We start from the raw sequence: 23,874 nt of genomic DNA on the forward strand, positions 1-23,874 counted from the left end.
ACTGTTGCTACCCTCGAACGCCTACGTCAGGGCCCTCGCTATGCAAAAGGGAGGGGCCAAAGAGGAGCAGGAGTCCCGCCCATAATAAATATACAGCTGTAATGTTCATTTGAACCACTAGGAGGAGGTGGTTGTACATAATTCATATAAAATACAGTTTATCAAGAGCTTAATTTATCTCTTTGGAGGGATATAAATTATGGTTATTATATATGTATTATTTATTATTGTGTGTATCACAACTATCACACTGACATCAGTTCTGTGAAGATGTTTTAAGTTATAGAAATAAACTGATTTATGAAGGAAAACTTGGTTTTGAGCTTGATTTTTCTCGATTATTAGGAGAAACTTACTATTACAGCACATACTCTGGCATGTATTTACATTTACCCTGTATAGATTAGCATATCTTGTGTATATATTTTATTACTTTAAGGTACATAGGCTATTTTTTATTTTTTTTACTTATACTTATATACTGTATACATATATGTTTTAATCTATATATTGTGTTTTCTTTAACATTACGTAAGCACTTTGGACAACTGTAGCAAACTAATTTCCCCTGCGGATCAATAAAGTATTTCTGATTCTGATGTCTATCTTTACCTCAATTTAATTTTAAATTTTAAATTTAATCCCATATATTGATTTATTTCTATTTTTTGGCACAGTTTAAAAAATACATACAAATGACAAGGATAACAAATGGTATACAGTGCAGGGAGAGGCAGAAAACTGTGGGCTTATGCTTAATTTCACTGTTTAAAAACATACAGAAAATAACGTGACTACCTCTCTGCATTATTCTTCCATTTACTGGATTTATTTGTTGTTGTAATTTTATGATTTATAATTTAATCTTGTTCTTATTCATATGTATAAATATATTATACTGTGTTTATGATTGTTTTGAATAAAAAAAAGGTTTAAAACAAGTCTATATTATTCTTTTAAAATGTCTTGCTGCATTTCAGATCTTCAGCACATGGTGGCAGCATGTGTCTACAATATGACAAGGTGGTCACAGTGTGTCAGGTGAATACTTTTTTCCCATATTGTTATATATATATATATATATGTATTATTTATTTACCATATATAATTTTCTTTGGTCTATTTACTGATTTCTATTTATTGGTTTTCTATAAAATATAAGGATATGAATCAGGTTTATTGCCAGTAGGCTTTTTTTTACCTGAGTATCTTTTTGTGTGTAGCATAAAAGGGCTACAACTTCTATTTTATTGTTCAAACCTGTGTTGTAAAATGACAGTAAATTAACCTTGATATACAATTTCCCTTGGTATTCTGCAAAACTATAAATATAATAAGAGACAATAAAAATAAAAAACAACTACTTCAAAAGTCATGAAGCATAAATAAAATAGAAAATTACAATACAAAATATTAAACTATACAGAAAATACATAGTGTATCTTTGAAAATGAAAAGATCTGTACAGAGTTTATAGCATTGGTTCCCAACCTGGAGGTCGGGATCCACACTAGGGGTCGCCAAAGCTTCATGAGGGGGTCGCAATGCCTATAAGAAAACTTAAATATATATATATATATGTGTGTGTGTGTGTGTGTGTGTGTGTGTGTGTATAGCAGGCCTATATGTCAGCCTTTGGTTCACTTCTGTTAAGAATAGTACATGTAAAGTAAAGTAAACTGTCTAATAGAACAATGTCCAAGCATAAGGGACATAAAAAAAAAAAACTAAATTTGTCAGGATAGGATCAGAATCAGCTTTATCTCCAAGTAAGTTTTCACATTGGAGGAATTTGCTTTGGTACATTGGTGCCTAAAAATCACAATCAAACGTAGAAAAAATATAAATGAAGATACAATAAATAGGAGCCACTATATACAAATATAAAGAGTGAGAGAATATGTACAAATATAAAGAGTGAGAGAATATGTACAAAATGGCCAGTACTTAAATAAATGAGTAAAGAGATTTACAGAAATGTGCAAAAACAAAATATGATTGTTAAAAATGATTAAAAAAAAAACAATTGTTCCCTAAATGGGAAATAATCTGTTTAAAATTCATCCAAATCACTTGTTTCACACACACACACACACACACACACACAGACACACACACACACACACTATTTAGGTTCATTGTACAGTGTTTTTTTTTTATATATATAATCATAAAAATAAACAAATAAACACCCATAAAAAGAGTCACTGAGTCAGGAGGTCATCAGTTTACTACAGGGTCATTTAAGGACAAAAAGGTTGGCACCCACTGGTTTATAGTTATAGTGGGATAAATAATAAAGACAGCCTCCAACAGGTGTCACACAGCAGCAGTTCAGCTCTCCGTGGATGTGAAAGGAGCTCCTCACAACCAGACACCGACAATAACTTCTTCTGGTAGGTCACAGCCACCATCGATTGATTGATTATTGATTATTGATCATTGAGGTGTTATTTGTTTGGGCAAATTATAAGTTCATTAACTGCAGCGCGCTTGTTAAAGCTAAATGAAACTTGTGCCACACCGAAGCGCTTTACCATGAGTGAAAAGTGACATATAAAACAACACACAGGAGTTTATAGCTTCACATTATTATCACTTTATCTCATCCATAGCAACCGTAGCTAGCTGCTACATTAGCCTCTATGGCTGGGGTTAGCTCCAAATGTTTTATATAAATCTACATTTTGAAACATATAACTGAGGGTTTCTGCCCATAATCAAATATATATCGGGTTGTAAAGCTGTGCTGGGTGGTTAAATGTTAACAACTCCTCATTTTACCCAAGCTAAAAGATGATTATTATTATATTATTGTTAGCATTTATTCAGCAACTACATTTCCCATGAGTCTTTGCTATTCTTATGCCGTCAAAGCCTTCTGGGAGATGTAGTTTTTGGATGGTAAGTATGTGATTCTCTGTAATTTTACCTGTTCAGGTATTAAATGTATTTCATGTATGAAGGAGAATGCAAAACAATTTTGTTTATTTAATTATTTATACATATTTATGTTTATTTTGTTATTTATACGTTATTTATCCCTTGGTGTGGATACTTTATTTGAGTGTATTTAATTTTCTGCTACTTTATACATTACATTTTTCTTACAGCACTACTTTACATTCAAAACATATGATCCCCTTATAAATGTGATGCATTGTTATGGATTAAACTACCAAACAGGATATAAGATACTTAAAATTACCTCCAAATTACAACATTAACATGCTCGTAATGGTATATGGCATTTATCAAATGATCCAATAATATAATAATACAGCACTCAGAAGAATCCTTTTGATGCTTTAAGTAAAATATATGTGTTCTTCTTTCACCACGGACACTGACTTTACAATGTGATTTAAATATCGAGCTTCAATCAGAAAATATAACAAATTAAACTTTATGTTAAATGTATTTTATGTTTGTGATGATTTTACTTTCAAATCTCTTTATTAGTTTTGCGCAGGTAATATAACACAACAGATAATAGCCACTCCCATCCCCATCAGTTCCTGGTCCCTTCCCCTTGTAGGTAAGACCCTCTTCAACACACACAGGCACACCAGGACATAATAATAAATAAAAATAAGACAATAAAATAAATTTAAACTGCACTAATAAGGCAATTAGCACAGTTATTTGTTGATTCTTTATTTATAGTCAGGGGTTCAGTATGTTCAAAAAACAGTTGCCAGGTTTTGTGGAAGGTCTTTAGGGAACCTCTTTAGAGACAACCTGATCCTCTTGAGCCTAACGCACTACAGTAAATATCACAGTTTAAATAGCAGCTATTTGGCCTTTATCCTATCCTATAAGTAAACAGACTGGAGAATATATGTTATTTGTATATGTCATTTGCAGTGGTGGAAGAAATATTCAGATTGTTATAAATACTCTCCTGTAAAAACATTTCAGGATAAAGTTATACCTCCAAAATTTAACTAAAATATAGACTTACTTGCTACAAAATATAGTCAGTATAGTCATACATTTAAAACTTAAGTACAAAAAGTAAAAATACAAATTTTATAAGAACAGGCCACTTCAGAATAATGCAATATTATATTATTGTAATACTTTAATGGTACAGCTGGTAAATGTGGGCTCAATTTAAATGTGTGTGCATATATACATATAGCAGAAAATGGAAATTCTCAAGAATAAACACCTCAAGAAGTACAATAACTGAATGAATGTAACTGATCAGATAACAGCACTGCCTCAGCGGAGCGTGGGATGAGAGGGAGGATGTCACTGACCGACAGTAACCTCAGTGCACGGTGCATCAGCACTAAACACATCCTGCAGCATTTCAGCGTTTTGCGCATGGGTAGAGCGGATCAGCTGGCCCCCTCGTTTGTCACGTGATGCTGTGGTGTGGTGGCTCTGCGTTTTCGTCTCTCGTGGCAATTGGCTGAGACTGATCTTTCTATAGAGTGGTGATGGCACACACTTTTTGTGAAGTCATTTGAAGCATCTCCACACGTGAGAGATGTTTTTAGACGTGAGCTGCAAATAATAAGCTTATAAGATAATTAACAAATTAACAAAAACAGTTGTTTTAAATTGATGTAATGTTTATATGCTGGCACATTTATTTACATTTCCAATTGTATGGGAATCTTATGGTTTCAGGTTTTTGGGTCGGATGTATTTTAGTTGTTTTTTTACACTGTATGTTGATCTGTTTGAGATGGAAATGTGTACTTTCTACTTCCTCTACTTGCTCTTTACTTGACCTATTGAACGTTGGAGGAGGGAGTTTAGGGGAAACTGTGTAAAGGAAATTCCTTTGGTCTAATCCCCCAGTAAGACAGGTTTTCTTCTTTTCTTTAAACCTCTGGTTCTGTTTGACTATTTGATTAATGATTTTCTGTGTGTATCAATGGTAACTTACTCTCATTTGGATGTACCCACAGGTTAAAGTGAAATTAAATGTTTGTATATGAACCCTCACCCACTACTTCTTCCCAGAGGCTGGCATATTCATGACCTGTTTTTCACTCCTTTTTATTTTCATAGCTGGATTAAAAGTACAGTGTTTGCCTACAACATATTTACTATGGGTAGTTCTTAAGGATTTGTTTCGTTTCCTGCAGTTTCTTTCTTCTTTATAGCTGCTGTCTTTGTTTTTGCACCCTGTATATCAGGTCATGGCTCTAAAGAACAAGAAGTACAGGATTGACTTGTCAAGCTGTGTCACAGTTTTGACTTTTAGTCTGAGGGCTAAGATTAGACTCCCAACAATGCTATGAGTAATGGAGTCAGTGTTAACACTGAAGTAATACAGTCTACCAGGAGAAGCTTCTCATGTTAAGAAACACTTGTTTGGGTGTATTTAATACTGCTGTGGGGCAGTCTGACCTCACTGTGCAGTGAATGCCACAGTCAGGTTGGAGGCAGTCAGCAATGTTTTTAATTTGATTAGCTTCAGCATCCATTGTATGACACTATTTTGCAGTGACGGAGCGAGTATTCAGATACTTTACTTAAAAGCAGAATGAGTAGGACAATGTTTAGATTATAAAATAAAGAATTAATCCCTCTCAATCAACACTTATGACCCACTAGAGGTGTTGTGGTGTCTATATCTGCAGAGACCCTTTTACTTTTGCAATACCTTGAACAATCTGAGATTGACGTTTTTTTTTTACTATATTTTGTCCAAGGGTGGCCTAAAAATAAATGAATGAATGAAACCCGATTTCCAAGACAAACTACAGAAGATACCATATCTTTGACAATGTGAAGCTCCACCACATCTGTAGACTTTCTCTATTGGTAGAACGGGACGACTGCATCTGTAAAGTGTTGTCACAGGTGCCTCTTCTTCTCATATGGGATGCTATGGGAAAATTATTCTACACGTTCTGTATAGATGAGTGGATTGGGGCTGATTTTTTTAATACACCCTTGCATTATAACATTCGTAGTTTTAAAATGTAAATTCTAATGACCTCGTTTAATTTTGACATTTTGTAGACAAAAGGATTAGTGAGTGCATTGAGGGAATAATCTGTTGCATCCTTAATTGGCTTACAGTGGCTTAAAACTGAGCAAGATGGGAAGAAGGAAGAAGATAAATGTAAGGGCTGCACAATGTGGTACAAACATTGCGATATGATGCGGAAATAGTGTGGGAATTATTATTTTTGTGTCACAGTTTTTCAACATGTTCTCTCAAATCTGAAGTAGAAGATTTGTGAGCCATCTCTGCGTCACTCCAGTACGTCATTATCATGCTGCTTTATCACATTTTAGCTTTTATCAAACAACTGCAGCTTCTGTGATTTACATTTCGAAGAAGACCACGTCGATAATATTTCGATTAAGTTGTGCAGCCTTAGATAAGTGTGTAGTATCTCTAATCATGTAGGTCACTGGGTGTCTTTGCAGTGTGCATAAGAATGATTTCAGTGGAAAGTCATAAAGCGAAGCCAGCACAGCTGCACTTGTAATCAGACTACTTTGCATACAGTCTGTCCGACAGTAACCTCAACCAACATAGCTGCAACGTGTGTTTTAAGTGTGTGTGCATGGGAGTATCTCTGTAGGGGGATGGGTTTAAGTTTCATATCATTATCTCAAGTGTGTGTGTGTGTGTGTGTGTGTGTGTGTGTGTGTGTGTGTGTGTGTGTGTGTGTGTGTGTGTGTGTGTGTGTGTGTGTGTGTGTGTGTGTGTGTGTGTGTGTGTGTGTGTGTGTGTGTGTGTGTGTGTGTGTGTGTGTGTGTCACTTCCCCCTTCCTAGTCATTTGGCTTGCGTGGCCTTATATGGAAAACCAGTCTTGTGGTGTGAGCAGTTTAAGCCAATCAGGTTGCTTTTGGGTGATCCAGGAAGAGGGGGGCATGTGTCTGGAGGAAGCTGGCAGGCCTGTCTGGGTGGGGTTTTCAGGGGGTGGGACCTACAGAGCCGGCTGGTGTTTGAAAATGAATGATATGCTGCTCAAGTTGTAGAAACAGCGGACAGGGAGAGTGTGTGTATGTGTGTGTGTGTTTAGCGGAAAACTGAAGCCACCGCATTTACAGAAAACGGGAAAAAGAAAAAGTGGGCGATTTCAGAGAAAACCTTCTAATACAAGCCGGGAATTACTCTCCAGCAATGCAATGTGAGTACCTCACTTTATATTTCTATGATATGTAGCTGAGATGTAGTCCTTTTAATGTCCAGCTTTCACTTAGATCAGTTTATTTTTAAAGAAACCACTAGGTAATGAGAGAGAGAACAGCTTGCTTATGTGTGTATAAGATGGATTTTATATGAATTAATCAGTTAATTTACATGGTTATCGTTTGGTGTAACCATTTCCTGACATTAACTCTACAGCTGTTATTAAATAGAGCTCATTTTTTCCCTTTTTATAAGAGCCCAGCTGTGATTCACAGTTACTGTAATCTGTACATTTCAACACAAGTGAAATGTATGGCTCAATCACCTCCTCCACAACGCGAGCACAGCTGCTCGCTTGCAAAAGGGTGTAACCCAAACAGCAGATCTCTGTGAATTTGCCACATAGCAACTAACAATGAATGAATACATTTAAAGCTTTGCCCCATTTTATTAAAAACATTGGCATTGGATCAAAAATCTTAAGCTTGGACTGATATCCTGTATAGCGAGGATGCTGAGGATCACACCCATGTCGTAAACCGCTCTGACAGGGTTTAGAGGCAGCAGCTGGCTGAGGATGCGGATCATTCAGAGGATGTATTGATGGAAAATCAGGTCAGGTGGAGATGGCTGCTATCTTGGACAAGGAGAGACGACGCAGACAGAACTGGAGGGAGGGTGTGGGGTTTCGTCTGTACTGTTTCACGGGGGATTAACATAACTGAAGTTTGCAGGCATGGTGGTATTGTGTTGGGGAGAGTCCCTTGTTTGAATTTAAGCATTCAGGTTTATAGGGTTGTGATAGACACTACTTCTATATTCAACAGTGATTTAAAAAAAAAGGACGTTATCCATCCAACTGTTGCGGTTTCCCCTTCATGAATTGAGCAGCTGGTGCAACGCATGACTCTGCTCTACATTTATAATCCTCTCCTGATTGCATGCATGCAGTTGCAATAATAATGTCAGTTTGCGCAGTGCTGAACCCATCAGATAATTCATCCTGGGTATTAAGAAAACTTGACAAAGCATGCATCAAATGCTTCCTGTCTTTCTGGGCTGAAAGGGAATATCAAACCCAAGTAGAGCTCAAACTATTAGTCAGTTTATTGATTTGTTAAGCAACTAAAAATTATCAACAAGTTAAAAATATTTAAGTTTTGGTGATTAAACAAATTTGAAGACGTCCCCCCCTTGGGTTCTGGGCCACTTTCATTTTAAATAATTAGACAAAACAATCAATAGATTGGCAGCATACTGAAAATCAATAGTTGCAGCCCATCTGCCTCAGGAGACCATGGATCTACTGTTGAAGTGAATCCCATAAACACATCCTATGGGTGATACCAGTAAACCACAGCATTTGAGGAAATGGATTATAACATGTGAAAGTGATAGTTTACCAGGCAGGAGATTTTATTTTTGGGGAAATTCACAGATGAATAACTCGGTAACCCTTGGTGACAAACGATTGATGTTATAAGTCATTTCATATGCCTGACAAGAAGACCTAGACCTAAATCAGAGACACGCATCTCAAATCTTTATTCTTGATCTGAACGTGTTGGACTCATGTGATGAACGCTCATCAGACCAAAACGGTTTGTAATGAAGAAGGGGAGAAGCAAGAAATAGCCTTGGGTTTTTTTTTTTCCCTTCCCAGTCTGATGTTAAAAGCTATATTTGTGCAGACATCGGTGCAAGTGACTGAACCTTTTCTCAAGATCAGTGTCACGCCCCCCCCCAACCAACCCTTCCCATCCCTTGAACCCCCCCCCGTGCTTGAAGACCAAAACAATGACAGAGCACAAAGAAATAAGAGGAGGGAGGGTGGAGAGTGGGGGATTTAAAATGTCCACCCCAAAACCCCCATACCCCAGTTCATTCCATACTTTTCTGCCTCCGCCATCAATTTATCTCCTTTTTCCTTTTTTTAAATTCTGCTGGAAAACCACATCCACTGACAGCTGTGTGTGATTGAGGCATCTGCAGCTGCATTGAGAGGAAGAGGCGAAGTAAAATGGCAGCTTTGAGTGTGTCCATGTGAGCAGCGGTGAGATCACCCTGTGACATTTGTCCTCTCAGCTGTGAGACCTTCAGGCCTCCGTAGTGATGACGGCTCCTCGGGGGAGGGGGGTCATCTGGCTGTCCACCTCATTACTGAAGTAGGGTGGGTTTTTATTCAACAGTAATGGCATCAGAGTCCAGAATTTAAAGGAATGCTGTCAATTTGGTTTCTGACATTTTAGGTATAATTCACTCATTGAAAGAATCCATTTTATCTGTTTTTAAAAGCTTTTTGAAAGGTGTGGTTGTCAAATATCTGTTAAACTCTTGACTCTTTTTGAAGCGCGATGGAACAAACTTTCTCCCTGGAGCCTGTTTTTTTTTTTTTTCTTTCTTTCCACTTGTTCAAACCCCAATTGTCCCAACATTCATGCTAGACTGCTACCACAATAGGCAGACAAAAAGCCACTGGTATGTGTTTTCAGCTCGCTTGAATAAACAGGCCAGCAGCAGCAGCTCAGACCAGTTATTTACCAAATGAATGAGAGGGAGCGTCATGGAGGTGTTGGTGTGACAGTAGGCGAGCGGTGAGGGTTTATTGTTTGGGAGGATTTCATGTGTTTCCTGTGATGAGGTAATGGTCAGGCCCATTTCAACTCACACCATAACACAATGTAGATGATGCAGGAGGAGTGATGGAGGAGAAATAAAAAATCTCTTGTGTCCTCGTCATCTAAACATTTGGTTTCATAATCAGATTTAGCTTTATCTTCACGGCTTTCATCGGATTTTGATGGGGTGGAAACTTTTTTTTAAAAGGTATTTTGTTGACCAAGCACGGCGATGAAAGACTTTCCACTTTGCCATCTCGGGCTCCATATGTTCTCCACGCTGTTGCCGTACAACCGAATTGTGTGAACAGTAGTAGTTGTACAGATAAAGACAGTGTTTGTTCAAGCAGCTCATAAAAAGCCAGCTATAAAGGTTGATAATAAACGAGCTGCAGCTAAACATAGTGGTGGTCCTCTGAGCGATTTCCTGTCAGCGTGTTGTGCATTAACAGTACGTCGTTTTCTGTGTTTATTCAGCAGCAATCAGCCACCATATAAAGCGTCAATATTTAGGTTATGTCTTAATGAAATGTCCTAACAACTGATTATACGCTGCACAAGAGCCAAAAACAGGAATAGATGTGTAAACTTAACCCCAGCTTCAACGGGGGAAGGAAAAATAATGTGACCCTGGTGTCAACGTCACTCAGATGTTAGTCTTGTGAGTAGTAGAAGCTGCCAGCTGTCACATGTTGGTGTTACTGTCTCGCAATTAGACCAGAGAAGTGATCCTTTTTTCTGTTTTTTAAAAGGCAGAAGGTATCTTCTCAGGAACAAGACCAGGTTTGGATCTTACTCCAAAAGTCTGTGTCTAGTTTTCTTATCAAGGAAAAACAAGCAACCTGAAATAATGATCTCAGGAGTGAACCCTCGGCTGAGCCCTGCTATCAGCACAACAATATCTACACATCAGATTATTTACAATATTTACAACAGAAAACTCCCAAAGAGGACCAACTATTATTAAACGAACTAGCAATAAAGTCTAAAAAATGAACAAACAGTGTCACTCAGAAGTAACTCAATGTATATTAAACAATAAGATGATTGACTGACAGCTAATGGGCAATTATTTTGATAAGTGATAAGCAAAAACTTCAACTATTCTCTGGTTGTAGCTTCTCAGTTGTGAGAATTTGCTGCTTTTCACTGTTTTATATCAGTGTGAACCAAATATCTTAAAATGTTTTGCTGTTGTTGTTGAGTTTTAGGGCATTTATCCACAATTGTCTGACATTTTATAGACTAAACAACACAATTGATTAGTTAAAAATTATTCTAATTGCTTAATTATTTAATCATTGTGTGCAGCCATGATATAATTGAGAAATTAGCAGTGGATTAATCGTTAATGAAAATTATCACTAGTTGCAGCCGTATACTAAATGCTAATCGCCACTAAGTAGCTCAGCAAGAGGAAGACAGATGAGATTTGGACGTGATTAAAAAGGTTTAAACTCCTCGTGGGTTGTGCTTGCACTACTTTGTGTATCCACATGTGGCTTCTGTCATCTTCTTCATCATCTGAAACTGCCGCCGTGCTTGTTAAATGTACTAACAAGCCCTTCTCTCTTCCAGTGACTGTGTGTGAACCCACCGCCATGTCAGAAGCCGTGGTGATGGAGCCTCCCAGAGCAGGCGGCCTCCTGGAGTCGTCCTGCGGCACGGGAGACAGCGCGGCATCCTTTGATGACGTCCTTGTGGATACAGCAAAGTAGGTCCACACAAACACATCCTAAGATACCTTGACACCGCTGTCTCGAGGGCTTTGGTTCCCAACCAGGGTGCTAGGAGGTGAATCTGAGGGGGTCACAACATTATAATGAGTTACAGAAGAAGAACAAACATATTTTTCTGCTCCACGAGGCCACATTAGAGCATTAGTTGCTCACATAATGTTAGTAATTGTGATGATTCCTGTCAGTGTGTTTAAAGTGGTTTTATCACTTTTTCTTTCTTCTTGAAACTTTAATTAAATGCACTAATGATATAAACTTTACGTAGAACTATTATTGTGAGGGTTTACAAGACCTACGGTTGAGATGAAGGTATATTCTGTACTTTCAGGTTGATTATGAGTTAACGGTCTGTTGGGAGCCCTAGTTTTCCCCCTATGACTCAATTCAGGGTCAAGTTTCTGCCTCTGGTTTTCCCCTAGAGTGTCACTCAGTCACTTTGGGAATCACCTTTCCTCTGTTAGGTGACATGTTTTTTTTTCCTTTCCTTTTTTCTGCAGCGAGTCCTCAGAGGAAGAGTCCACAGGGGAAAGAGAAGAGGACATTGGTGCACACAATGAAGTCACACGCAGCACCAAGACTACAGAGGTCTCTGCTGAACAGACCTCAAACACACAGACAGGTGAGGGTTGGGAAAAATACCACCAGGTCGAATGTGTTTACTCTTTCTTCGCTCCTCCCTAAACTCTAACATTTAGTGAGGGTGGTGCAACCAGATTAAAATTATGCGCAATAAACAGACACAACTGGGCTATATGTTCTGAGTTGGATCCAGTCACTGAGGTCAGCATTAGTGATGGTGTGTTTTTTCTCAGGAAGAAATTTCAGAGAGGAAGTGGGGCCAAACAGAAGTTCCTGCATTTTTCTGGCAGAACAATTTGACTTTCCTTTTCCTGCTTTCAGTCTCCACTTTGACATTCCTTCCTGTCTTAGTCACCGAGTGGAAAATACGCATACATCCCATTCCTTGATATTTCTTTAGTTTTGACTTTGATAACGCTGATCTAGTGGTTCAGGGACTGCTTACTGGTCCCTTTTTTATAATTACGTGAGCTGGAATCTGTTTAATATGTTTTTATATTCGTTTGGATTCATAGAATTATACATCTTTTTAGTTATTGTTAGATTTACTCACTGAATGAAACATCATTTAATTGAACTATCGACGTCTGCTACTGGTGAAAAGATTCCTTGTCCTGCCTTCTCGTCTGCTCCGTGTCCTGATCACCAGCTGCTTGTATTCAGTCATAAATCCACCATAATTAAGTTATTCTGTCCGCAATATGACACCATCGTACATTGAAAGTATCTCGCTGGCTGTTCGGTCAGTGGCACATTTTTCTTTCTGATTGTAAAAAACACACAAAATGGAAGTTGTGCTTCCCTATTTTCTAATCAACAAGTAAAAGAAAATCTCCCTTGGTTCTCTGAATGTGGCAGCATTACATTAAAAGTGTGTGTGTGTGTGTGTGTGTGTGTGTGTGTGTGTGTGGCTGTTGAGTTAGTAAGTTAGTTTAACAAGGAAGTTGTTCTGTAAATTGAAACAGATGTTTACACTGGATGGGGTTGGGGTCGTTTACTGTTTACTGTTTGGCTGACATACATTTTACAACCTGTATGAAGATCTGATGGATCATATTTTGACAACTCGACAGTTACGTACAAAGTTTTTCTCTAACAAAACTTTAAGATAATTTAAGATGTGCAGATGTGCTGTTTTATATTTATAATAATGATGATAAAACCCTTTATTTACAGAGTGCTTTTTAAGGTACTCAAAATGGCAGTTTACATGAAATATAAAATAACTTAAACACAATAAATGTGCATTTTGTGTTTTAAAACTGTTCAGCAGCCTATGAAGTTGATATAATGGTGAGATAATATTGACTTTAAACTACATCTGGTCAACCTGAAGTCAGACTTTGTTTTCTTCATGTGTGCGTCCACCGTGAGTCCAGCACTGTTGCCAAGGGCTCGGACCAGGATCCCTCATCTGCTTAGTGGTCCGTGTTTGTTTGTAGCTTTAATGTTGTGCCAGACAGTGAGAGGCATCTCGTCTAAAATGACAAAAACAGGGTGTTCTGTTGCAAGTCACATGGAGATTAGGGAAACAAAAATATTCCAGCAGAAATTTTAGTTCTGCGTGCTTCTTTGGGGAAAGAGGTCTGAACTACGATCTCTTGGAAACTTTGAACTTATTTTTCTGTCTTTTTAAAAAAAAACATTTTCTAGTGAAATCCCAGCGCCCAAACTCGCTGTCGGTGCAAGCTGCAGGAGAGCCCGGCCTGTGGACGTCACAGGGGGAGGCAGACGTGAAACTGAGGATGGGGGACTCTGGCCTGGCTGCAGAGACCCCTTTAACCGTTAACCAGATGTTCACTTCAGCTGTCGAGCGCTATGGCAACTATACAGCTCTGAGCTGGAAGGAGGGCGAGCAGCAGAAGAGCCTGAACTACAGTGAATACTACCAGACCTGCCGCACCGCCGCCAAGAGCTTCCTTAAGGTAGTAATGTTTTTATCTACTGAGTAATCTACTATAAACAGTGGTCATATATGAAAGGATCGATGCAGATCCATGTGGAATATGTCACCTTAAGTGGCATCTAGTGGGGTTTAGTGGCAGATAGTAACTTCGCTGTTTCACCCTCCTCTTCCAAGCTACTGTGGAAATATGGCAGATGTCTTTTTTTTATCGAATTAAGGCGATCCACGGCATCTGTAGATGAATAAGTCTTCATTCTAAGGAAACAAAAGCAACAGTTCTTATTTTCAGATCATTATACACTAATGAAAACATACCTATGAATATGACATGTAATGAGATCCTCCTAAATGTTACACACTGGACCTTTTTATAGACACAACAAACAACAAATAACTGGCCATAAAATCTCAGATGAATCAATAATGAAAATGATTGTTGGTGCAGCTCTAACACACACAGTAGCGGTAACTGTGGTTAATGTGTAGCTCAGCTTCATAGATTTTATAATAGATATGTGAGGAAATCAAATTATTTCAGATCTATGAGTTGTTGCTTCCTCAGGTTTACTGGAAACCCAACCCAGAACATTTCAGTGCTGGGTAATTTTAGGACACGGTGTTGTGCAATTAGAGCGTTTCCTCAGGGTAGTCTCATTTCAGTTTCAGTTACACAACCGCCTGAAAAGTAAGAGAGAGTTATCTGTAAAGACACACTTTGTTTATATACACCCAGAGCAACGATTGTCCTCCAGTATCAAAAAGGTCTAAGATGTCTTTTTTAGTTTTAAACAATCGACTTTTGTTGTCATTGTCCGGTCTTGTGGCATTGAATTTGACTTTATGCCAAGTCAGTCTAGACGACGCTTGACGCAGCATGAAGGAGTCAGGCTGAAATGTCAGTGAGACAGCTCTGGACAGGCCTCAGCTGTTCAAATGGGACAGGGCACGTTATTGTTTGTTGTGAAGCCCAACGCAGTTAGTCAGCATGGAGACTCAGCAGGAGTCACACACACACAAAGACATACTTAAACGTGTGTTTTTCTGTACTCGTACATTCAAACCAACATGAACTCGGTGCACCCACACGCGCTATGCAACAGGAAACTTGATATAGGTCAAAAGTTTATGATGCACAGCTCCCATTGTAACAATGAAGTCTTCTTTGGCTCTGTGCAGTTAACGAAGCACACTTAAAACCCACAATGGGGTCACGTTTCCGTCTGCAGGAGTCGAGCCTCAGACATTATATTTCAACTACTGTTATTAAAGACTTTATGAGTTATTTAAAGCTCATGGCAGTGTTGAACGTGGTATCAGTTTCCATTGTGACAATCTCGCGTACATTTCACTGTATGTCTGTTTCTACGGTAACGGTTGCCGCGGCAGTGTGCTTCAAACAAAACCCTGAGCTCTGATCACTCCACGTTTTCAGGAATAAGGACAAATTTATGTTTGAGACTGATTTTAAATGTGTGTGTGAAGAGTTTCATGAGGAAAGAGGAAACTTGCAGATTCATCTTAGAATAACCACTGACTTCAGTATATTTACATTGTTTATTTCTCCAAACTTTAACAAGTAAATTAAAGAGGGGGCATTACAGAGGCTTAGAAAATGAGACATGTACTGCACAAACTGCAACGTCCCCCAGCTTGAATCCAGCTGGGGGCCTTTGTATGTCACCCCCCTTTCTCGCCCCACATTTCCTGTCTGCCCCCCAAAATGAAACCGAACAGCTTAAAGGAAAGGGAGATTACACTGTACCTGCAATGTCCCGGCTAATTTATAAACTGGAAATGGATGTGCGGGATATAACCCAATATTATTTCTAGGATTAATTAACAGTGTGTTATTTAATTTATGCTTAAAAAGTGTGTGTTGTCTCTCTGCAGCTCGGTCTGCAGCGCTACCATGGCGTCGGCATCCTGGGCTTCAACTCCAGCGAGTGGTTCATCGCTGACATTGGAGCCATTCTGGCAGGGTGAGTTCCTTCATCATCTCTGAAGCTGTGTGGTGTTATATGACTGTCTGCAATTAACTCAGTGTTGCCTCACTTACATCAGGACTGCAAACTATGTGTTTACGTGTGTAATGAACTGCATGCGTGTCTAACATACCTAAGTGGTGCAGAGCGTGACTTGAAACTTGAAAAGTACACTGGAGCACAACCTCTGGTGTCACCCCCTTCAGCACTTAGCCACTTAGCTTAAAGGCATCTTGATGGATAGATTCCAGCGCTATGTTTAACAGTAAAGCTGATGAACTGCAGCAAAGAACATTCACTCAACTTCTTAAATATAATTTTGAGATACTTTTACTTTATTTGGGTGTTTTTCAAAGTTCCACCTCAACCGTCTGCAACAGTGAAATGCTGCTTAGTAAGGATGCACTGATACCAGTATCTCTATATTCTCTATCTATATTTTCTGTACTTGTGATTGTAATCATAAAAGTATGCTGATACTACACCTGATACCACTTTATGGCAGTGTGACATTATGTAACCTCTCTGAGCAGGTAGGCAAAGGTGAAGCAATGGGTAATACTATTTAATTTTACTTAAATTACGGAGTATTTATACACTGTTTTATTGGTACTTTAACTTAAGTACATGTTTGAGTACTTCTTCCACCACTGATGAGCTGTGCAGATGACATAACAGTAATCAGACGTCTCTCTTCTGCGGTGATTGCATAAATGCTGCAGCCCCCCCCAACAGAAATCAAAGGTTGTGCTTCCTTCAGCGAGCTAAAATAGACTGAGAAACTGAGTGCATATGAGAAACCAACACACATACTGATGCTGTTTGTGGATTCTATAGGTCTCCCACACCTACTATCTGCTCATTCAGTGCTTATGCATGGCATTAAGAGTGTACTGATACTACCATCAACCAGTCAAACCAGTACTGAGCCGGTGACGAGCCAAATCAAAGGTGTAGTGTATAAACTCAGTGGTAGACTGTGAGTGTTTGCTGCAGATCAAGTTACTGGAAAGCAAAATGAAAAGCATTTGAATGCCAGGTCAAATAGTTTCTATTGTCCCAGCTTCACTAGGAATGTGAGAAAACAAAACATCAGACAAAAATGGAGAGAATACAGAAAGTTAGAGACGATACTTCAGCTTGTAAAGTCAGTGCAGATGATTGTAGTCTGATCAGACACAGTGGAGATGGTTTTGGGACGTCTCCTACAGCAGGGTTACTACATACAATCTTCCAAAGTAGCAAAAAGGGTGTTAGGATACGAGAAGTCTGACTGATCCTTTTTGTGTGTTGCAGTGGGTTTGCTGTGGGCATCTACACCACCAACTCTCCCGAGGCATGCCAGTATGTAGCAGACAACTGCAAGGCCAATATCATTGTGGTGGAGAACCAGAAACAGCTGCAGAAGATCCTTCAGGTGAGCTCAGAAATGGTTGAACCATAATATAAATACAGTTATAATAAAGTTTCTTCTGTGTCCCAGTTTCATATTAAATATGTATTGATGTTTACAGTGTGAATAACCTTCCAGTCTTTATCGGTCTATAGTGGTTTTGCTGTTAGTTTACAATAAATAAACACACTTAATGATTTTCTATTACCAGGAAATGATACAATACTTCCTCTGTCACTGATAATAAAAAGTTATCCAGCTGTGAGCAACTCCATTTATACACATTTACTCTTTAATCTGCATACTGACTTTCTCAATAACTTTCTCAATGTGAGCACATTATATACTTTAAACCTGAATTAGAATTAGTATGCACTATAGATTTGGGACACAACTATAGATTTTTTTCCACCTTTTTAATCTTATTTTTTTTAGCTTTATTTTTTACATTTTCTGTAATGAAATAATTACAAATATTTATAACCTGTTGTGTAGAAATGAAGTCTCCTTGTTGACTGTGTGTGTATGTATATGTGTATATATATATAATATAATATAATACTATGTACTCTTTCGACTGTATCCTGTTTGTTCGCAGGTTGAAGACAAGCTGCCACACTTGAAAGCCATTATCCAGTACAAAGATGCACTAAAAGAGAAGAGATCAAATCTGTATACAGTAAGCACATTTATCTGCGTAAGAGAAACACGAAAGGATTCACGTCGTTCGAGGAGCATCTTCTAAGTGATTTTTGTTTGTGCGCTTCAGTGGGCGGAGTTCATGGAGCTCGGACGCGACGAGCCCGACGAACCCCTCGACGCAATCATCTCCAGCCAGAAGCCCAACCAATGCTGCACGCTCATCTACACCTCAGGAACCACAGGCCAGCCCAAAGGAGTCATGCTCAGCCATGATAATGTAAGTTGTATAAGCCAAGTGTGTTTTTGTTTTTTTACCTCTGAGAGAATTGAGGTGTCACATGTTCGTCTCCTGACACTGACAGCATGAACTCCTGTTTCGTAAGGGGGGAGAAAAGTGCAGATGTTGCTGACAGCCGGGCGTATTGCTCTGCTTGTTAGGCAGGTTTCTACTCGGGTATCTGTTGAAATATCTTAAGAAAATAAAATCACTTCCCCTTGTGTGTTCAGGACTCTGGCCCGAACGATGTGCTTTAGTCCTGTTGAACTATAAACTTGTTAACTTGGCACCTGACTGTCTGAAAACAAGTCTTTAATTGATTCATACACGTATTTTATTATTGTCAAAGTTCACTGACAGAGCGACAAAACACTCATATACATTCCCACGCTGTGTCTCTATATGACCTCTCCTACATAAAACAATTAAGATGCATCATATTGACGGTATTCCTCTCCGCTTCCCCTCAGCTGACGTGGACCGCGCTCTCCACCAGCCGCCACGTGCATCTGACAGACGCCACTCAGGCCCAGGAGTTGGTGGTCAGCTACCTGCCGCTCAGCCACATCGCTGCTCAGATGGTCGACATCTGGGTCACCATGAAGGTCGGAGGGGCGACCTACTTCGCTCAGCCGGACGCGCTGAAGGTGAGATACATCAGTTCTGTAAACACAAAATATATGGGCCACTTTTTACTGCAGAGATTGTGGATAAATACTTAAATATTTTTTCATCAAAGGAAAAACAGGCTATTTGAATTAGAATCAGCACATCAGCAGCCATCACGATTACATTAATTAATGCCGTACATCTTTGATATATTATACATTTGTACAGCACCTTTAATGCAGAAACAAAGCCCAGATAGCTTCACAAAAACAGGATTAAAACAATGCTTAGCAGAGAACTATAAAACGTTACAAACGATACAAATAAGAGAAATAAGAAACACAGTTCAGAGAAATTATGATTATCCGAAATATAAAGCCTGATTTAAAAAGATGGGTCTAAAAATAGGAAGCCAGTTTGCCACTCTAAGATCAAGGGGGAGGGTGTTTCATAGATGAGGGGCATAAAAACAGAGGATAAATTCATTGGATCATCATGAATCAGCAGTCATCAAAAACATATCTCTGATCCTTGAACCCGTCATGTGCATCTTCCATAACGTCTCCTTTCATAGGAATTTATCTGCGGTGTAAAAACACGTATGGTATGCTGCTGCTGCCTTTCAGGGCTCTTTATTTCTTAGGGCTTTTCCCCATCGTTATCATCGCCCCTACCCATTTATTAGTGTGTAATGTAGTTAGGAGAGGCAAATTACAAGATTAAGAGTTCCAGTATCCTGAGGGTGGACATATGAGGGGGAAACATGGGCATGACAAAGCTTCTTTTCATGTAGTATTTTTACTCGTATTGCGGTCGGAGACTTTCCTACTCTCTTCCTCTCCATGTGAGCTGTACACTTTAAAGTGATATTTGTGTTTCTTTTTATCAGGGCTCTCTGGTAAACACCCTGAAGGAGGTGCGTCCCACAGCCTTCATGGGCGTCCCACGTGTCTGGGAGAAGATGCAGGAGAAGATGAAGTCTATTGGAGCCAAGTCTTCGACTGTGCGCAGGAAGGTGGCTGCCTGGGCCAAAGATGTCGGTCTGCAGACGAACCTGACCAAGATTAATCAGTATGTGCACGTTATGAACTTACAGCTTTATTTAGAAATGGTTAAATCGTTCCCGTTTCCATTCTCTGCTCCTGTCTTTTTACTGAAATGTTATTATCTTCTGTTGTACTTCTGTATGTATGTCATTTTTGGATATTATTGTGTGTCTCATTTATGATCTGTTTGACACTGACACTGTTTAAGTCATTACACAACAAGAGTAAGTAAAAAATATGATTTTAAACTCTCAAAAGTCAACCTCATGGTGGCACTAGAAGTAAAGATAGGGAGGATTCATCCTTGGCTCTAAACACAGTTTTTGTCTCTCTTCAGAAACGCAGCAGCTGGCCGCACACCGCTCAGCTATCGCATAGCTAAAAAGCTTGTGTTCAAAAAGGTGCGCAAGGCCCTGGGCCTGGACCGCTGCACCAAGTGCTACACAGGCGCCGCACCCATCACCAAAGACACCCTGGAGTTCTTCCTCAGCCTGGATATTCCTCTGTATGAGCTGTACGGCATGAGCGAGAGCACCGGACCTCACACAATCTCCCACCCCGAAGCCTTCAAACTCACCAGGTACATTTCTCTTTTTACTACTTAATTTAATTTAATTTGAGTCAGAATTTCCTTGCTAATCAAAGCCAATTCAAAACACGTGCGTGGTGCTGAATTAAATAGATGTTTTGGTGTTTTTTGTCCCTGCAGTTGTGGTAAAGAGCTCCCAGGGTGCAAGACGAAGCTGCACAACCCGGACGAGGAAGGAAACGGCGAGATCTGCTTCTGGGGCCGTCACGTCTTCATGGGTTACCTCAACATGCCCGACAAGACGGATGAGGCTCTGGATGCGGAGGGCTGGCTGCACTCAGGTGACCTGGGAAAACACGACGAGAACGGATTCCTCTTCATCACCGGAAGAATTAAAGGTACTTATTCTGTATTTCTTACAGTCAAACAGGTACTTTGGTACTGGATGAAGGAGAGAGGCTTAGATTCTCCTTTTTAAAGCCTCCAAAAATATGGATTAAATGTCCTGTCGGAGGAAATTGAATCTCTTTAAGCCTTAAGGACCTTTTTTGTTTATCCGTGATTAATTAAACCTGTCTGTTCATTAACCTGTCATTGTGTTTGATCTGTAGAGCTGATCATCACAGCGGGAGGCGAGAACATCCCTCCTGTTCCAATCGAGGATGCGGTGAAAGAGGCCGTGCCACTGATTAGCAACGCCATGCTGATCGGAGACAAGAGGAAGTTTCTGTCTATGCTGTTAACCATTAAGGTAAGTAAGCAGGGAAGCTGTACTCGAGGAGATAATGGAGAGTTGTGCAGGGTATCAGATGTAACTGGTTAGCAATCTGAGATGTGAATTTGCAAACATGTCTGGCTCTCCGCTTTGTAAACATCCTATCTTTTAATACCCTTTTATCTAATATCAGAAAGAATCATTATACTGATAGCAAAAAGAGCAGCAGTGAAAAGAGGAACACTGGTTTCTTTTCAGATGCTGCCATCTAGTGGGCTTTTTAGGGAACTGCATATAGACTGACCCTAATTCCAAATTTTAATTGTTTTAAGACAATTTAAGTATAAAAAAAACAACAACAAGGCAATCAAATTAAAACCTTTCAACTGTTTTCTCTCCAGTGTCAGGTAAACGCAGAGTCAGCCGATCCAGAGGATGAACTGATGCCAGAAGCTGTGGAGTTCTGCCGGAAGCTGGGCAGCAACGCCACACGGGTCTCTGAGATCGCAGGCGGCCGAGAACGGGCGATCAACGCCGCCATCCAGGAGGGAATCAACCGGGTCAACGAGAAGGCGACCTCCAACGCTCAGCGCATTCAAAAGTGGATCGTTCTGGATCGGGACTTCTCGGTTACAGGAGGAGAGCTGGGTGAGTGGGAAGAAGAACTCAGTTGATGCTCTAACTCAGTGGTTCCCAACATTTATTAGCTTTATACAAAGCATCATATTCTGGATGTCTATTGGTTGTGAACAGTTAAATCAAAGTCTTAGAGCTGAAACAATTAGTTGATATAAAATCAATCAACAACTTTATTATAATTTATTGAAAAAAACTAACTTTTACTAATTCTTTAAGACTTTCTGCTCTCCTTTGTCCTGTATACGTGAATATCTATAAGGAAAACAAGCTATTTTAATAACTCACATTGTGCTCTGGGAAGTTTAAATGGGCACTTGTCACAGTTTTCTTACTTTTTATATTAATAAATAAAATAATAATCAGATTAAATTGGTAAAATAACAGCTAGTTGCCTTAGAAACCATTGCTCATTACAAAAAGGCAAATTTCTATTTTTTTAATTTTATTTTCAGTGCATCTTTAGTATTTTCTATATATTGTGTATTCTGTAGGTATTATTTAGATTTATATCTTATATTTATGGACACTGTAGCTTTTTGAATTCATTTTATTTAGTGTTTAGGTTCTTTTGATACACATTTCTCTTTTTTTTAGTGCTGATACTCAAGTTAAACCTCCGATTTAATGACATCTAGTGGAGTTTAGATAATTTCCACAGGACTTTAAAAAAACATAAACTGAGCTCAGTAACAACATCAAGATATTTATTAAGATAAACAATCTGAATTCTTACATTTGCTCCACAGGCCCCACCATGAAGCTGAAGCGGCCGGTGGTGATGAAAATGTACAAGGAGCAGATTGAGAACTTTTATAAGGAGCTGGCGACTCCAACGACCCCCGACAACCCTCTGCCTCCCAAATAGAGCTGCTCCTCCAGCGGCAGACAGGGGGCGCTCTCCACCTCATATATCCAACCCGCTCCCTGCCGCCGTTCCTTCTCTTGTAAAAATGTTTTCGATTTGCCTTAAGTTTTGGTCCTTGTGTCTCGGTTTACATTTTGTGGGTAAGAAGAAGCCATTGTAACATAGCTTTATGATTTTGAGGAAGAATTCAACTTATTTATTTGGATGAACGGGAATATCGGCTAGCCGGAGCTGTCGTTTATTGCACTGCTTTACTTGAGATAAACAGAAGGAGAATCCAAAAACTTTTAAAAACAAGTTTATAAGATGTTTTTAAAGTCATTTGATTTTTTTTTTTTTTTTAAATGTTCTTCTTTTTATTTATTTTTCGGTTTGCCAAAGTTTGCGTGGGCCAAAAGAGCTTCAAATGAAACATTTCTAGTAAAAAGAGTTCATATGAAATTCAGCAAATCATATCCAATGTTTACTGGCCTTTTACATGTAACTGGTGGTTTTCTCTCGTAGTTGTCAGCCTGGTTTCAAAGAAAATAAGTCATTTATTTGGACATGTGTTGGGGGGGCAAAAAAATGTTGCAACAGTTGCAGAGTTATATTGAAATCTATCTCATAACTAAGCATTCAAATTTTGTTTTTCATGCTGTAAAAACACGCCATTGAAGCCATATCTATTGCCTTTTTTAAAATTGTTTTGCTTACATCATCTTTAATTTGTTGTTATTTAATTTTATCTCTCAGTTGATTTTTTTTCTGCCGTTCATTCAGAAACACAGAAATCTCCTCTCATGCATAATTTCTTGCACTCAAAACATGTAGAAAAAATTGTGACACGGGTGGAAAATGTATATAAAGTTAGATTATATTTAGGTTTATGGCGAATATATGAACTGCATTAGAGTTTTTTTTTTTTTTTTTTTTTTTGCCACATTTGGTGCTTCACACATATAAATGTTCAAACACTCGAGGTTTTGATCTTTGAAGACATTTCACACACGTTGAAAATAAAACATTTTAGGAAGCGAAAGAGGTTGTTGCACTCCAAAGAGCTGATCTTGTAAATGAAGGAATTGTATATAGTTATATTGTTGGTATTTGTAGCACTCTGATAGTTCAATGTGAAGGTTTTTTTTGTTTTTTAAAAAATAAAATAAAGGGAAAAAAAAAAGAAAATTTTTTTTTTTTTGTTTTTTTTTAAAAAGTTAATAAAGGAATTGGTGGTGTTT

At 38.8% G+C, this 23,874-nt stretch overlaps 1 protein-coding gene across 2 annotated transcripts; it reads left to right on the plus strand.

Moving 5' to 3' along the window:
* Positions 1–2,246: 2,246 nt before the first annotated feature.
* On the plus strand, positions 2,247–23,603 carry acsbg2 (acyl-CoA synthetase bubblegum family member 2). Of its 2 annotated transcripts, none has more exons than XM_051376776.1 (15): positions 2,247–2,396; positions 11,312–11,447; positions 11,970–12,091; positions 13,705–13,976; positions 15,848–15,936; positions 17,236–17,356; positions 17,931–18,011; positions 18,102–18,251; positions 18,722–18,898; positions 19,750–19,931; positions 20,244–20,486; positions 20,616–20,833; positions 21,047–21,186; positions 21,552–21,798; positions 22,536–23,603. In XM_051376776.1, exons 2-15 carry the CDS (start codon positions 11,335–11,337, stop codon positions 22,652–22,654), a joined length of 2,274 nt encoding a protein of 757 aa, XP_051232736.1. In that variant the 5' UTR covers positions 2,247–2,396; positions 11,312–11,334; the 3' UTR covers positions 22,655–23,603. The 2 variants fall into 2 exon arrangements, with proteins under 2 accessions (XP_051232736.1, XP_051232735.1); XM_051376775.1 differs by lacking the exon at positions 2,247–2,396 and adding an exon at positions 6,934–7,113.
* Positions 23,604–23,874: the final 271 nt, after the last annotated feature.

Source organism: Dicentrarchus labrax, unplaced genomic scaffold, assembly GCF_905237075.1.
Source record: "Dicentrarchus labrax unplaced genomic scaffold, dlabrax2021, whole genome shotgun sequence".
NCBI classification, from domain to species: Eukaryota; Metazoa; Chordata; class Actinopteri; family Moronidae; genus Dicentrarchus; species Dicentrarchus labrax.